Consider the following 16239-nt stretch of genomic DNA (forward strand, 5'->3'; position numbering starts at 1 on the left):
GTTGTCATAAAATCTGGTGACTGCGCGCATCCTGAGTTCCCAAAATCGGCGTCTTCAGAGTCACTGCTTCCCGTAAAACCTGGGACGAGACTGCGCCGGGCATTTTACCGGCTGCAGTAATTTCGCACTCCGCTAATATAAATCAACATTAAGTGTCCTCTGTCGACGCATACAATACCACTTGCAGTCTTGCTAAATGTATAACCTGACTTCCAGGTTTCTCCTGGTCAGCGTCTACTCAGTAGCTACATATCCGACAACAGTTTCGATCTCAAAAGGTTATTTTTGGCAGGAAAACGAATCCATTGAAAACATTTCTGCAGCCATATCGTGTTCATCGCTTCCGCAATGGGCTGCGTCGGCGCGTGCTGTCTCGCGTCTCTTCCACGCAAGAGTTAAATTCAAGATGTGTCTAGTACACAGCCGTAACAGGAACACAAGCCACGTTTTGTTTATTATCACCCGCGCACATTTTTACTTGAGTCCTGTTATAGTGTTACGAAAACCTTATCTATAAGATTACACTTTTGCTAGTCAGTCACCGAGGAATGTCTACGTTTTACAGTGTTTTCATACTACAAAGGTCACTCTGAAAGTTTTGCATTGACTTTTTAATTTATAATGAGTACGATTAACTCAACATTGCTGACCAATGTCACGCCAGTAATCAGTGCCGTCCAACCGAAATGGACGCCCTTCCTCACCGGCCAAGCCGTGGTCCTCGGTCTCTCGCTCTTCTCCAACATCCTGGTCCTCATCGAGTTCCTCCGCATCCCCTCCCGCATCACCCCCTTCACCGTCTATTTAATCGTGCTCCTCCTCAGCAACCTGTTATTTCTCAGCGTCGTCCCCTTAACGGAACTATCCAATCAGCTCTACGGCCGTTGGTGGATGGGGCGGGCCGTGTGCTACCTCCACAACTACTTCAACGGTGTCGGTTCCGGCTCACAGATCTGCATCCACGTCTCCATCTCCATCAACCGCTTGTGGGCGGTGCATTACCCGATTTCCTATAAAAACAACCATAACAAAAAAGTTGCGTTGCTGACGTGCTTATCCGCGGTAATTTTCGCCCACGTCATCGGACTCCCGGGCTGCATCATGGATATCATGTACTACGGTATTGACTTAAAGTACGGATGCCATATTAATTATTTGGCGCAGGTGTTGTGGGGGAAATTCGAAAACGCGTTACTGCATATTCTGCCGTTGGTGCTGATTATCGGAGCGTACGTGCATTTATGTATTAATCGTGTTCGCCGACGAAGAAAGATCCGGGAGAGCGGCAGCGGAAAGGTCAGTGCCGGGACGTCTACGGAAGATGGGGGAAAGCGGAAGGAAGCGGTTCGGCCGTTTTTGGTGTTGTCGTTGACCGCGGTCAGTGTGACGGTGTGCTGGACGCCGGCCGTGGTGTACTTTGCCGTGATCAAGTTTGCCGGCTTGTGGATGCCGGAGTGGTTCTTTATCCTGTCGGTCATGTTCTACTCCATGCAAGCGCTATTTGATCCGTGGTTGTTTGCCGTGGCATTGTTAGCCACCAATCGGAAATGGTGTAGTTAGCGAGGGACGCCGTGGGTTAGGTGTGCGTGACCACCCCGCGCGGCTGAATTGTTGTGAAGATTCGGTTTCCTTGTTGCATGCAGACTTGCAATATCATCCTGCTGTCCTATCGATCATGATCAGTGTCACACAGCCAGCCCATCAGAAAGTTAGAAAAATGTATTATATTATGCATTAGTTTCATAACCTGTGTGTGCGGAAAATTAATAGCGTTCTACGTATTAAAACAGTTTATACTACCAAATACCAAACATATAGTCAGAAGTCCCAGGTGCCATCGCTGCTGCTTCCTTCGCTCTAGATGATATACTGCATTATGTTACATAACCGGATTACTCATGTAGTAATGTAACCTATGGTCATATATGCTTTTCCCTATGGTCATGTACCTATGGTCATGTGTGCGTTTATCTTATGGTCATAGTCCATGTTTTTGCCTTTCTCATGCCCTTGTGAGCCAGATGTACTGACAATGCGTGATTGTCTGATATTAGGTCGTTTCCCTGGATGTCCTGTTATTTCCGGCTTAGGCCGTTATATAAGCTCATGTTTACTTGTTATTTGTTAGTTCTTAGCTGAGTATCATTAAAGTGGCTAAAACCCGATATTCTTATACGTCTACGGATAGTGTAAGCGTAGCAATTATAACGTGCAGAACATTAATCTTTACACAATTTACCTATTTCAAAATTCAGCAACGGTTCGATTAGTCACAGTGTCACATTTATTGGTTGCAAGTTGCCAAAGTTTCTAGAGCTTTTCATTTGCCATGTCCTGGCAGTGTAATCGGCAGGTGCTACTGCCAGGTTACCCGCAACTTTTACGCACATGCACAAGATCAAGACATTTTGCCCCGGCAATCCGTTTGGTGGGCTGTACGAGCGATGCCCACGAATGTCTGTACATCCAATCTCTCCTCCCCATTCACCGGGACATTTCACCACATAGAAAACTCCGACTGTCCCCCGACTTGTGATTATTCCACACTTCATCAACGGCAACGGCCGGCACCACCAGCTCGGAGAGTTCGAAGTTCGGGAAACTGATCAGCAGACGCTTGACGATGCCGGCCGCGCAGCGCTGCATGCCCCAGACACGTGTAACCCGGGTTTGGAACGAAGATGGACACATCCAATTCCGCGCTGGTGTCAGCGCTGTCCCATACCCATACCAGGACCCAGGTGGCTGTGAGTACCCAGGGCGTCCTCGTAGCTCAGCAGCGGTTAGACGAGACGGCATGATCCGTGCCCCAGTAGATAACATGACCTTTTGTAACATAGTGATTACTTGTCGTAACGTGGCACCGGAAGTAGGTGTGTCGATTTTCTGCTTTAAATTTAGCACTGCTATGCCTCAATAAATTTTGATTTTAGCAACTTTGATATACTGTAATTTGATATAGATTTTAACAACTTTGTAGTTGTAAGTACTTATTTACGGCCGTACTGTCTCTGCAAATTCTTGCACTCATGCATGTTGCCATTTCGGACTGCTATTCGATCCATGACGGTTAGGTAGCTCTTTCCAAACACATCAGTTGCTGCGAATAAAATGACAAAGGGCAAGGGTTATTTGGCCACTGTTGTGCGCACTGCGCAGCGTAGTTGCACGAATAATTTGCACGGAGATAGCAAAGGCATAAACTCGGCAGCGGCTTCAACCGGCGAATCCCGATCGGTTTAATTTATAATTTAATTCTTGGTAATTATCTGGAGAGGTAATACACAGCTGTCCCATCTCGTGCGAGCTGGAACAAAAGTTTTATTTGATGTGTTTCGTGTGACGCTGTTGCATCCAGTCATAAACAGTTCGGGCAATGATTACAACGATTGGCTACTGCCTGCGTAAATTAAATTACAATGGTTATCACTCGAAGTGCAGTAATAATGTGTTCGATCTTTGCAAGCTGAGAAACAGAAACGTACTAGCTGGATAGTACCGCGATGCAAATTGTAGTCTGCAGTTTGTTTATAACACCACATAGCAAACACACAGGAACGGATTATCTCCGTTTTATCACCGCCGTCAGTGCACTTTGTCAGCATGACCTACTAGTTGTCCCGAAGGGAGATTGAATAATTTCACCAAAAATGTCTCGTTCCAAACGTTATGCAAGGCAATTTGGGGCAGCCCCATAGTACAACTTTGATCTGGGATGATGGATATACGGGCAATTCGGGGATCGGTGGCCAATTCCCACAGTAATTTTCCGTTCGACTTGTGGAGAGATTCGTCGTGCAGTACCGGTTTCCAGCAATCAAAGGTGTAGTGTCCATCCACTTCGCACTCGTCGGCACCGAGCACCACCCAGCCAATGGGACCGGTCGCTACACCCCCTACCGCTGCCGCCCAAGCACCGCCCCCTAAACTCCCTGTAAGGCCTCCCACACATCCGGTCGTCATGACACTTGAGACCGTCGCACTGCCGCCGCTAACTAAAGCGCTGACGGCGGTTAAAGAGCCGAGAACACCACCACCAGCAACAGCAGTTCCTACGGTTGTCCCAATAGTTGCGGCAGTCCCAGCGCTAGCGGCGGCAGCGGCGGTACTAATGGATGCTGCCGTAAACCCTGCCGCTTGGCCGACTCCGGCCACTCCAGCAGCCGCCGCCGGTATTGCTGCGCCTCCTGTGGCCACTACAGTAGCCACTGTCGCAATTGCACCCACAGTCAAAGCAACCATTGTTGACTGGATGCCTGAAATCACAGTTGAAAATTATGCATAAATATTTCAGCATCGCTTGAATACAGCAGATTGTGGAAATAGCTTGGAGGCAAGATTTTATTCTGTACCTGGCAATCGGCAATTTTCGATCGAGATGCTGCTACACAGGCAACAACTATGTGCAACTCGTATATTATTACAGTCTGTATATTATAACTATACAATTGTACATGTATGAATGCGTTGGACCATGTGCGCTCAATAAAACCCTTCAAATCCCGTTATTAGCCAATTAATACCAAAATTCTTGGATTATATACAGTACTCTGTATCGTGATAAAAGGCTGCATATATACTGCACTACTACTCTGGTGTGGCTAAATGTTTTGCTATGTCAATTAGCAACCTTGCTTTATTTCTTTATCGTTCATACACGTGTTACTTATCTCTTGCGGTATAGTGGAACTTTTTATGTGTTGAATTTTACTTAACGGCCAACCCATTTATTAAAAGAACAGAAATGGGATCAAGCATGAGGAATGCATCAGAAGTTTATCGTAAAGCAAGCGAGCACACTGCGCACGTCTGTTGAACTCCCATCCATCACTTCGTCCTCGAATATGTGAAAGTGAATTTATTGTCAACAATCCACAAATCTTTGAGTGGGTTCGGAGTTCCCGAACGAATGTTTGAGCTTGTTATCGGTCATGACTGATAAGCAATTAATAATTTACTGATGAACAGGGCCGTACCCGTTCGTCATTAATTTTGTTACAGTAGTTCCATTGACTGCTGGCGAACAACTAGCGCGCTAGGACTATGATCTACCAACATTACTGCACATGTTAACTGCAACTCGCTAGAATACTATCATATAAAATTCTTCCGCTGCGCTCAGCGCTCCACTCCCGAGCAGACAACGCCATTCTATTTCCGAGTTTGAATAAAGTGTAGTGTTAATTGCTTTTTACGGGTTTTTGTTGAGAGCGATTGGTCTTCTAGTGCGTGAGCTGCAGTTTAAAAAGCGTAAGTCATAACTTTTATGTGCATTGATCTACGATATTAGCAGCTCACGCTTGAACCGATTTCTAAGTGTATACACCTAGTTGCTCTTCTCTCCATTATTTTTTCTATGGTGTCCAAATCATTCTATCCTGGCTTTACTCTAAGCATATCTGCAATCAAACTTGACTACTCGTACCGCTGTACAGAAACATGTGGCCTGTTTTCAGAAAGCATTCCAAATATGACGGTAATCACCGGCAGCGTGATTGGGGCCGTCGCAACAGCTGGTGTGGCCACAGGTCCGGCTGCATTCGGGGCTGCTGCGGGAACATTAGTGAGCATCCTCAGCGGCAGCACAGTGGGCATGGCCGGGTCAACGTTGGGAACAGCGGCTGCTAGCGGTGGTGTAATGGGAGCCGTAACGGGGTCACTCGCATCCGTCCTTGGCAATGCTACACCATACTCTGTCATTCACGGTTCCCTACTGGGAGCAGTCACGGGAGCTGGTTCGAGTGCTGCCTATACCGCGGCTGTCGTGGGTGCTGCCAGTGGGCCCCTTAGTTTGTTGGTACTGGGTGCCGACATCGCTGAATCGGATGCAGCCTGCACCTTTGATTGCTGGAAGCCCATACTGCACGATGAGTCCACTGAGCCCTCCAATGGGATGCTGTTACAAGATGTCATAGCAGATAAGCGGATTGCCGATGTCACACTTTCCTTCAGCAACCTGTCAGATCCCCATATCGTACTGCACAACATTTGGGGCGAGATGTTCCGCATCGATATGGTTTCCTTGCCTTCTGGACATTTGGCAACGCATGCCAACAAGATTTAATACTGCTGAAAATAAATTATTCTGTCCTGCAATGATTCATAGATCAAACCTGCTGCTCGGAACTTTGTTGAAATATCTGTATGTCGTATGTACGTATATCATATCGTATAATTATTGTCGTCCATGTTAATTGTATCTGTGTTCACTAATTAATTATATCTACATGTTTACGAAGTTTTATTCGACATCAGTCAATTCACAGATCAGATGGGCTAGCACAGGTTTACAATACTTAAAATGGTCAAAGATTTAAAACTGAAAAAACATCGAAAATCTTTGGTCCCATTAGAGATCTTAGGGCGTGCAATCGGTGTACCCAAAATCGCAACTGCATTTCCTCTGAGTACAGCAAGGCTCAAGCGCTGCCTTAAGAAGGCCGTAGATCGAGGTTCTCCAGTAACTTCGCGCATCTTACGGCCGGCGAAACGGATGAGCTCAGCAAAAGCCACTCCAAACGTACCGAGCGTCTCGACCGCCAGAGGGTAGAATAAATATCCCCGACCTTCGACGAGAGCATATATGTTGCGCTTGCTGTTTTCAGCCAACTCGGCTACGCTTCCGGCTTTCCTGGAATGGGCACTAACGGGGGACATGACCACAGTGCCCCAGCATGTCGCATCTATCTATATGTTAATTATATCTATATTACGAGTATTAAGTATCTATATATTGGTTTTTGAATATCTATATTAATTTATCGTTGTCGAACAATATGATGATCGAGGGAATGAACATTGGAACTCGGCAACTTCTTTTTTCTTGTTTAATAAGCCGCTGCGCCTTGAGCAAAGTCGCAAAAATGGTTACGGTTTAAACTGACGAAAAACGTATTTATAACAGAATTCACGTATTAAGTTGGAATAGAGCATTACAGACAGGGTAAGGGTCCGGTATTCACGTACAAGCCGGTGAGCTTAACCACGGCGAATTACACCCCCGCCGGCGTCTAGCACGTCACACGGACGTTGTCAACGACAACACCAAGAACGGTCGCTCCGCTTCTTTACGCTTTCCGCCTTTTTTCTGCTTTATATGTCATTTAAGAATTAGCGGAAATTAAATTACCGCGTAATTTTGTCAGTTCCCTGTACATGCATCCCTGTTCCTTCCGGCACTGTTTCAGGCCGTATGCATCTTGCCTGTGCACATCGTCTATCGTTGTCGTTTTGCCATAACGGTTTTCACCTGTTGCTAACTGTATAATTTTTGATAACCACCCGCCCGCCCTACTTTAGCGGCGGCATTACTGTAGTTGTTTTCACGGTTTATGATGTATGCTATCAAATCAATAAAGGGGGGCAAAGAAATCGGGCGCAGGCGGAGGGTGCCGGCAGTGAGCGGTCTGTGCCGACAGGTAAGGCTCTCAGCTGCAGTTGTGCACCTTCGGCCATGCCGATGACATTTAACTCCACAAAACGCACGTCGCGTTGTCTCACAGATCGGAATACCAGATCAGAATCTGCGGATAATTTAACTTATAGTAACCTTCACTGTAGAATAACCTTCATACAAGCGCATTTCGAAACATACTCACGGCTATACGTTAGTCGTAACAGATCACTGTACGATACAGATGGGCTTTAAGTCACACAGGTCGACTACGTTGCGTTCGACTACGTTTCAAGGTGTGCTTGTATTATACTGTAGACAATTATTCTGGTTGCGGTGTTAGTGGGGTGCCGAGCAGCATAAATTTACGACGAATGCGCGGCTGTAGGGATTATAATTAGCGGTTGGCGGTCGTGGACGCTTTTAACTGACTTGGCGCAATTACTCAGATGGCCGACTGGGTTGGCACTGATTCATCCCAAGCAGTTAAACACAACACCGTAACTCACGGCATGTTTAATGGCAGGGGTGTACAAGAACGGAGACAGGTTTGAGATAAGAAATTAGGCAAGAAAGAACAAGTGGTATAGCAAGCGAGTGCAAGAATGAATTCCAAAAATTCAAGAGGAGGAGAACTAATCGGTGAAACGGACAGAAATTCATTACTAGACGAAATTTTGAAATATTGATGAATCATAACTGGGCGGTCTCGTACACATATTAGTGATATTACCGATACAATACATTAGCAAACATTAGAAGGATAATCACTAAGATACTGACATGCTATGCGGAAGTCGCACCGCGACAACCGCACTAGATGACCAAACCTACTCAATCGGTAGAGTGGGAATATGCTTTGGACTCCGTAAGTGGTACTACTGCCCACTTCCGCTAGGTACGATCGGATTGCTGTGCCTAACGAAAGTTACCGAACCCGAAACACTCAGGAACTTCCCAAATGTTTAATCACCAAACTGAATGAACGAACAAACAGAAAAGAACAGAACCGAACAGAACGAGATATGAACTTCCTTCTAACCTAGAGTCACACGACCTTTCAGCTAGCAACAAGCTCACAGATTTAGCTGAAGTTAGAAACTTCAGACTGATTCGTTAAACCAGAATCGTGGATGGAAATAGCGATCAAATCCGTTAGATAAGAACAGCAAGTCGTACGTAACAGAACTGACAACACGTACGTCATAACACGTACGTACGTAATACGCGCAACTACGCATAGCGCGTTAATACGCACGATTTAATACATTCTGTCCCGGCAAACCAATCGGCCGGCTGTACGCGGAATGCCCCACGAACGTCTGCACATCCAGTCCCTCGTCCGTATTCCCCGGAACATTCCACCACAGGGAGAATTCCGTCTTCCCTCCGGACTTGCGGTTGCTCCAAACCTCCTCCTTGGCCACGACCGGCAAGAGAAACTCGGAATGAACGCTTCGCAGGCCGGGAAAGTCCTCGGCCGATGCAGTACGGCGACGGCTGCCGCCGTCGGCCACATGCCACAGACACGTGTATCCGGGATGCGGCACCGGATTGAAGACGCTGATATCCCGCTCCGCGTTATCGCACACCCGTTCCAGCTGACTGGGTACGTCCAGAGCGTCCTGAAAGCCCGGCAACGGTTTTACGAGGATGGCCATGTCGGTGCCGCGGTATACGGCATGCGGGGTGTGGCATAGTGGCCGGGGTAAAAGTATCCGGAAGGGAAAAGGACTGGTTCCCAGATGGAAGCGTTCCGCGTGTCCTCGGCGGACCCCTCGCTGCCTGTATTGGCCCAGATCTGGTCAAAGTAGCGATGACAGTTTGTTTTCGGGGTCGGATCTACCGCCAGAGTCCAGCTGAGGATACACAGTAAAATCGTCGTCTAGTACAATTACATCATGGTAAAGTAGCAGTGAAATAACTTGTTGACAATCTATAAAATTACGTGCAGTATAACTAGTCTGGGTTGTTGAACAATTCTGCTGGTGTGTCTATTTAGTGAGCGATTAAAATACGAGTACCTGTGGAACAAGGAGCACTGACGAAACACTTTAAGTACTTGTTATGTTTTATTCAGCTTAACGTCTACTACGATCAGGATAAGTTCCTGCATTAGGTGGTAGACTACCGTAAACCAAGATAAGATCGAGACTTCGCAAAGTAAAACAAATATTCAAATTCAAATTTTACAACAATTTATGGTGATCAATATGCAAAAAACGTTTAGTCCAATTTAGATCCTTCCATTTGAGGGAATCCAGAGAGGTTTTGAAATAGCCGATTGTCCTTTATGCGTCCTTGGGTAACTTTATTTCGTTCCACAAACTGGCTAAGAAGGAATAACTCCGCTCACTTAGAAATATCCGTCCGTTAGATGATTCCGTTCCAGTAGGCTCCACTGCGTAGGGATGCTCGTCCAAGGCCGTTACCTGTCTCGTTCTACCTGCAACACAATCAGCAGCAGAACACTTCTCGCGAAATTTGAAAAATCTAGTTCCATAAGGAACCAGACCAAACAACAGTTTGTACATTAGCAATAACAGCTTTCGAATTCGACAGAACAACAGCGATTTGTACCCTCCTTTCTCAAGCGTTTCTGTGTATTCGAACGAACGCGGACCGAATCGAATAGTTTTTAAAAACCTTTCCTGACAGTTTTCTATTGCGTCAACTAACAACTTTTGCTGGTAAAATGTAACAGTACTGCCATATTCAGTTATCGGTCTTACTACTGAATCATACAGTCTTCTTCGTGCTGCACTATTCTGAAACGGAAAAAGCGCGTTTAAATACCGTATTCGTTTTTTCATGCGACTGGCTAAATTGTAGCAATGAGACTGCCAACTAAGATGGCGGTCAATGTGAAGACCGAGATATTTGGTCTCCTCAGCTACCGGTATACTTTCATTGTTTAAAAAATATAAACTGTCCTGCAGTTTGACACGTTTCTTCGTAAAACGAACATGAACAGATTTCTTTGGGTTAAAAGTCAGTAGGTTGGTTTTGGCAAACTGGGAAATTTTATTCAGCGCTAACTGAAAGTCTTCTTCGTCAGCTACACACTCAACTTTTCGTAATACACAAACATCGTCAGCAAACACAAATAATTCGCAATCAGTCGGCAAATCACCGATTTCGTTCATGAGGCATAAAAACTTTTGTGGTCCCACAATTGAGCCTTGTGGAACACCACTTGTAACATTTTTGAATGAAGATATCTTTCCATCAACAATAACTGCCTGTGAACGTCCCCTCAAATAGTCACTGAGAAGTTCGACTAACTGGCAGTTAACATTCATCTTACGTAACTTAGAAATTACGGTGTTGTGATCAGCTTTGTCGAAAGCATTGGTGCAGTCTAAGAAAACGCAGTCTACATCTACACCATTAGCAATAAAATCCATAACCTTTTGCACAAAAATCTGACACAAACGTTCTGGGGAGTGACCTTTACGGTAACCAAACTGATAATCGGAAATAAGTCTATTGTTGTTGAAGTACACAGTTTATCGGTTATTAAGAATTCTTTCGAATAGTTTAGAAACTGGATGGAGATTAGCAACTGGTCTCCAACTTTTTGGAATCGTCGAGTCGGAAGCACTGTTTAGGACCCGGTGTTACATAGGATACTTTCCATGAAACTGAATATTTTCGTTCAGACAGGCAGGTGTTAAATAAAATTTTTAATGGCGCTATCAACGCGGCACCGCAGGTTGTAATTAGCTCATTGGTAAACACGAACGGCCCAGAACTGTCTTAATTACACCCCAAATATCAGCTCCGTTTACAAAATTCTCTTCGGCAACAGGCAAACTTTCAATCTGTTCATCTTCTAAACAATGTACTGGACACGGAACTAGTGCGTCTAAATAATGGGAATTCAGAGCTTTAGCTTTTTCTTCGTTGGTGAATGCAATGAGGTCACCACAACGTAGTGCTGGTATCCCCTCCCGGTCAACATACTTACAAACGTACGACCAAAATTTTTCGGATTTGAACAAGACGCAGTTGCTACATCCTGAAGACTACGATTAATGTAATTCTTGATGATTTCATCGCACTGGCGGGAGTAACATTTCCAGGTTGAACGTAATTTGGCTTTTCTATCATTACTGATCTCCTTAACAACGAATTTTTTGTGGGCGGTATCTCCCTTTCTTATTAATCGTTTTACGGACACGGGAAATGTCACGGAAAACACTTTTGGTTTGAGCTTGCTTCTTTTAAAAAACTGCAGCGCTAATGTAACAATCTGGTTTTCGATACAAACGGCTATCTCCGAACAGTTTTTGTTTTTCAGTGCTGAAGCCCAGTCAATCTGGTAAAGCGAATTTCGGAACGGGATAACGTTTTCTTTTAAAAATTTCCACACAACCTTTCTGCTCCTATCCTGAAAATTGTTCTTAGGGAGAAATAGTGAAAATGATATCCCTTGATGATCGTTAGTACTTGCTGGTGGGCTAACAGCTTTGATACCTTCGATAAACCATCGGGTAGGAACAATAACTAGGTCCAAGATATTTTCGTTCCGAGTTGGAAACGTAACAATTTGCTTGAAATTAAATTCTTTTAACGATTTGAGCAAAAGTTTTCCATGCAACGTACTGGAGGTAAAACTTTCCCAATCAACGTCTGGATAGTTGAAATCACCCATTAAGCAAAATCGCTCGAGATCAATTTCAGAGAATGTCACACTGATATGCTCTAAAAATTTTGGTAGAATAGTAGCGATTACATCCGGCGCTCCATAAAACACGCCCACAATGACGTTTACATATTTAATTTCAACAGCAATGATTTCATAATCTTTACTTTCGAGATCAAAACGCCGCTTCCCTGTCAAAGTCTTTTTTAATAAAACAGCGACACCGCCACATTTTTTCCCGACCCTTGCGCGGCGAAAAACCTTAAAAGATCTCCCATCCCGAAACAGACTGTCTGGCATATCAGGTTTATCAAATGTTTCCGTTAGTCCTACAACGTCTTGATTTGCTGGAAAAAGTTTTACTTGTGCTGATTTCTTTTTAATACCATTATTATTACACAGCTTTACTGCTAGTTTTACCGAATTGCATTTTCTTTGTGGTTTTTTTTTGAGCTTCTTTGTCGTTTTAGATTTCATTTTTCCGAGTTTAAAACATTTGCACCTGCGGACGCTGTTGGCTTCTGAAAGTATCTCCACAGCTTAACTGAGATATTGCTCGGCCAGATAGAATATCTGCGTTCAAGGTCAGATTTTCACAGTCTGAGAATGTACCGACACGCGCAAATGTACTGCGGCGCAAATCTTTTTCCCCCCTTGCTCTTACATCCACAAACCGCACCCGTATGTTTCTGCTTTCCAGAAATGATTTTAGTGAATCCACAGTACAGTCTCTGGGTAAACCACGTATACAGTAGTCTCTGTGTGGAACTGTATTTAGAGTCAAAGCTTTAGCAAGTGGGTCATCGCTGTTGTTACTGCCCGAGCCTCTTACGGTATTTGACCATTGTTTCTTCGAATTTTCCGATTTATTCGATACGCTCACCTTTGGTTCATTCCGGACGTTGGCGTTCCAAAATTCGCGTCCACTATGAGTCGCATGTGCATAGCTCCGCTTCGTGTAAGCCGGTTGCGCCGATTTCTTAGTCCAGCCACTGTATCCGGGTTCGCCGCCATATTGGATTTCCATCACATCTGGTTCTTCGGCAAGTAGTCCTCTCGCGTCTTTCAATTCTTTGATGTCGTCTTGCAGTTTACCTTGAGATTCACGCAGCGTCATGATATCTTTGTCCATGGCGCCAACCGATTCTTTCATTTCCACGTCAACCTCTTGGACTCGTTCACGTACAGCTGCGTCAGCCGCATCACCATCCGCGCGCACCTGCCGCTCTTCGTTCAGTTCTCTACTTAATAAACCCGGCGCTCTTCCGCTTGGTGACAGGCGCTCTTCCACATTTGCTCGCAATGATACGTTTAAAGATATGGGAAAAAAAGATTCTGGAACCTGAGATTTGGCCTACAAATGTGTTCATTAGAGAGTGGGTGTATTGAGTTATTTTCGAATCTGCTGATGATCTAAACTGGTTTTGTTGAAGTCTGCTGTGCAATGTGCATATTGTACATTGGTTGTTATTGTATAGTCTACTACCTCGAATTGAGCCTTGCCCTGAATGTGTGCGGACGTTAAACCATTAAACATTAATCAGATGGGCGAAGGTGATATTACAAATCCTGTTGACATACTGTTGCACCAGTTTTTCCGAAAAAGCGCGGATCATATCCATCGCCTTCTAGCATCTTGCGGTCCTGATAAAGTCGCTTTCTGGGTATGTTTTCCTGTGCTTAACCATGGTGCGTTCTGACCATGCCTGACTGACATCTGCTGAACAACTTTGTACCAGACAAAATGACAAATCTAACCAAACAAGAGCATCGTGTGGAGGACAGTTTAAATCGGCAAAATCTGAGGTTTTGTTCATTAATCCTGTCACACCAATTAAAAATTCCGTCCCTAACAGAAAACTACTCTTATTAAAAGTTTTAACTTTAAGTATTTGATTCGTGACTATGACTGTACGATTTCAGTTAAACCAACATGAAGCAATCATACGCAGTTCAACTTAGTACCATAAACAGCTCACCTTTACAACCATGCCGACTTCCGCCTTGTGGACACGCATAGGAAATCTTTGTTTTTCTGCCGCCTCTGCTGCGCTGCGCACGTCATCGTAAAAATCACAAATCACCGGTGTATTTGTATTATACAACATGACCACTACTGCTCACAACCTTTCTTTCACTTGGTTCACAACGTTGCACGACCTTTCAATTCGCGCACAACCTTTTTTGTTTTTTTCGCTTTTCACGTTCATGAGCAGAAGTGAAAGAACACTTCGCGGTTTACATTTTGTATTTTCCGGGCCATAATTTTGCAAAGTATAAAAAGATTACTGTACAGAAGTGTAGCAATAGCGCATGTGTGCCTAAGTTCCTGGATGGGTTGCGGAGGATGGCATCTTAAGCTATACTGATTGGAATTAGTACATTATTATACGAAATTTCTTTCAAAACCATTTCAAAACAAATAGCTGTGCCGGAAAGTAAGTTATATAGAAATAAATCAGCTACGCACCTGCCGGTAAACACAGTCAACGGCTTTAAAAGCGTCCCCACACACCGAAAAAGGTTGTGCTCGGAGTAAAAGGTAGTGCGAAAGGATGTGCATGGAGTGGTCACGTAAAAGTTTATATAAGACCAAAGTCGCATGACACTAAATTTGGACGTAGAGACAGAGTACAGTGTTTTTTAGCAGTACCTACCTGGTCGGATCTGCAAGGCCAAAACAACAGGCCCGCCAAAAATCAATACAAAAGAAATTGGCACAAAGAAAAACGTCACCCGGTCCCGGGTGATTTTGAAATTAGTTAGTGAAGAAGAAATTCGAAACCTGACTATTAAGGATGAGAAAAGTTGCACCCATTCGCAGGAGGACCGTGAAGCGGAACCATTTGCAAAGGCCAGCGAATATTTGCCTCTCTCCTCCTTCTTCGTTTTTATTAACGGTATACTGTACCGTTACAACGACGTACAGGCATCCAGCTGGTTAGCTGGTAACATTCTTGCCGGAAAACCAATTGGATGCCTGTACGTCGTTGTCGACATCGGCTTTTAGTCTGACCATAAAACTGAGGTGCTCTTCAAGAACAAGCAGAAAAAGCGACAAAAAATAACCATAGAGGCCAATCCCAGAGATCATGTACAGGACAAATACAGTACGCGAAGGTAGCATAGGCACTTATGACCGGTTTCGCGTGAAACACAAAGACGGTGATTGTCCTAAATTCGTCATCACTCTTTGCGATCTGTGCTTGTAACGTATTCGCACAGTACGCGGTGTACGTCAGCATAGCCATTATCGCACATCCGAGATTCAACAGACGATAGCGACGTGGGACTTTTTGACTGCCCGCAGAAAGCTGAAATCTCGGATAAGATTTCCCATGTCATCGCCGTGCAGTAAGAAGCTCGTCAGAGAGCGACTTAGAGTGTCGCAAATAAAATAAAACGCGGTTTCTGCCGCTTCCGGAAAGTCTACAACGGGGTCTGCTTTCAAACGCGCAGGCTCAAGCCTATATCCAAGAATGACAAATTGAGCGATGTCGAAAATAACAAATATTCCCGCCATCACACCGATACAACACTAACACTTCTTTGCGTTGTATTCGGTGTGATGGCGAGAACATTTGGGCTTTTTGTGGGGGGCCGAAATCGTACAGTTGGCCATTGTAACATACATATCAGCGACCGATAAGCGGTTAATTACTAACAAGAATCAGTGTAAAACGTGGATAATGGCAGTGCTGTCGGATCAAGTAGCGCTGATAATTTTAGCAGGACAACGCTAATCCTGTTCAACAGTGTCAAAGTTTCCTAATCTCAGTATAGAAAGGGAAAGATCATGCCATATTTAAACGTCATATATAGTTCCAGTGAACCGAAATGAATACGTTAAATTTAACAGCTAAGCAGACGGTTGAAACCCGGTTTAGCAGAATCTGTCAGGTGATGACGAACACCAAAGTCAAAATTAAAGTGTAGCCACATATTTGTTTGGACTGCTTCGTTTCCGCCACTTTGTAGGAGCAGCTTTTGACAGGTTGTTTTGGTAAATGGGCACATCAACAATGCCAATATGGGAATGGTACAGTAATTCGACATGCATGGATCCCGGCGTAACCATTGTGGCTTTATTTCTTTCCACACATCCCTCGGTGACGCGGAAAACGCAACTGAATAGTACAAGTAACTTTATTCCTTACTTACCAAGCACAACTGAATGAAATACTATACTATTCGTAAA

The 16239-nt window shown here is 44.6% G+C and overlaps 2 protein-coding genes across 3 annotated transcripts; both read left to right on the forward strand.

Annotated features, from left to right (window-relative positions):
• Positions 1 to 621: 621 nt before the first annotated feature.
• LOC129595532 (alpha-2B adrenergic receptor-like) lies at positions 622 to 1560 on the forward strand. The gene has a single exon (XM_055492575.1). The coding sequence runs from the start codon at positions 622 to 624 to the stop codon at positions 1558 to 1560; it is 939 nt and encodes a 312-aa protein (XP_055348550.1).
• A 460-nt stretch (positions 1561 to 2020) lies between these two features.
• Positions 2021 to 6318, forward strand: LOC129595505 (uncharacterized). Of its 2 annotated transcripts, none has more exons than XM_055492541.1 (2): positions 2021 to 2747; positions 5457 to 6318. In XM_055492541.1, exon 2 carries the CDS (start codon positions 5471 to 5473, stop codon positions 6062 to 6064), a length of 594 nt encoding a protein of 197 aa, XP_055348516.1. In that variant the 5' UTR covers positions 2021 to 2747; positions 5457 to 5470; the 3' UTR covers positions 6065 to 6318. The 2 variants fall into 2 exon arrangements, with proteins under 2 accessions (XP_055348516.1, XP_055348515.1); XM_055492540.1 differs by lacking the exon at positions 2021 to 2747 and adding an exon at positions 4741 to 5250.
• The last annotated feature ends 9921 nt before the right edge of the window (positions 6319 to 16239 follow it).

This window comes from Paramacrobiotus metropolitanus, unplaced genomic scaffold (genome assembly GCF_019649055.1).
Source record: "Paramacrobiotus metropolitanus isolate TYO unplaced genomic scaffold, Prichtersi_v1.0 Parri_scaffold0000079, whole genome shotgun sequence".
Classification (NCBI taxonomy): Eukaryota; Metazoa; Tardigrada; class Eutardigrada; order Parachela; family Macrobiotidae; genus Paramacrobiotus; species Paramacrobiotus metropolitanus.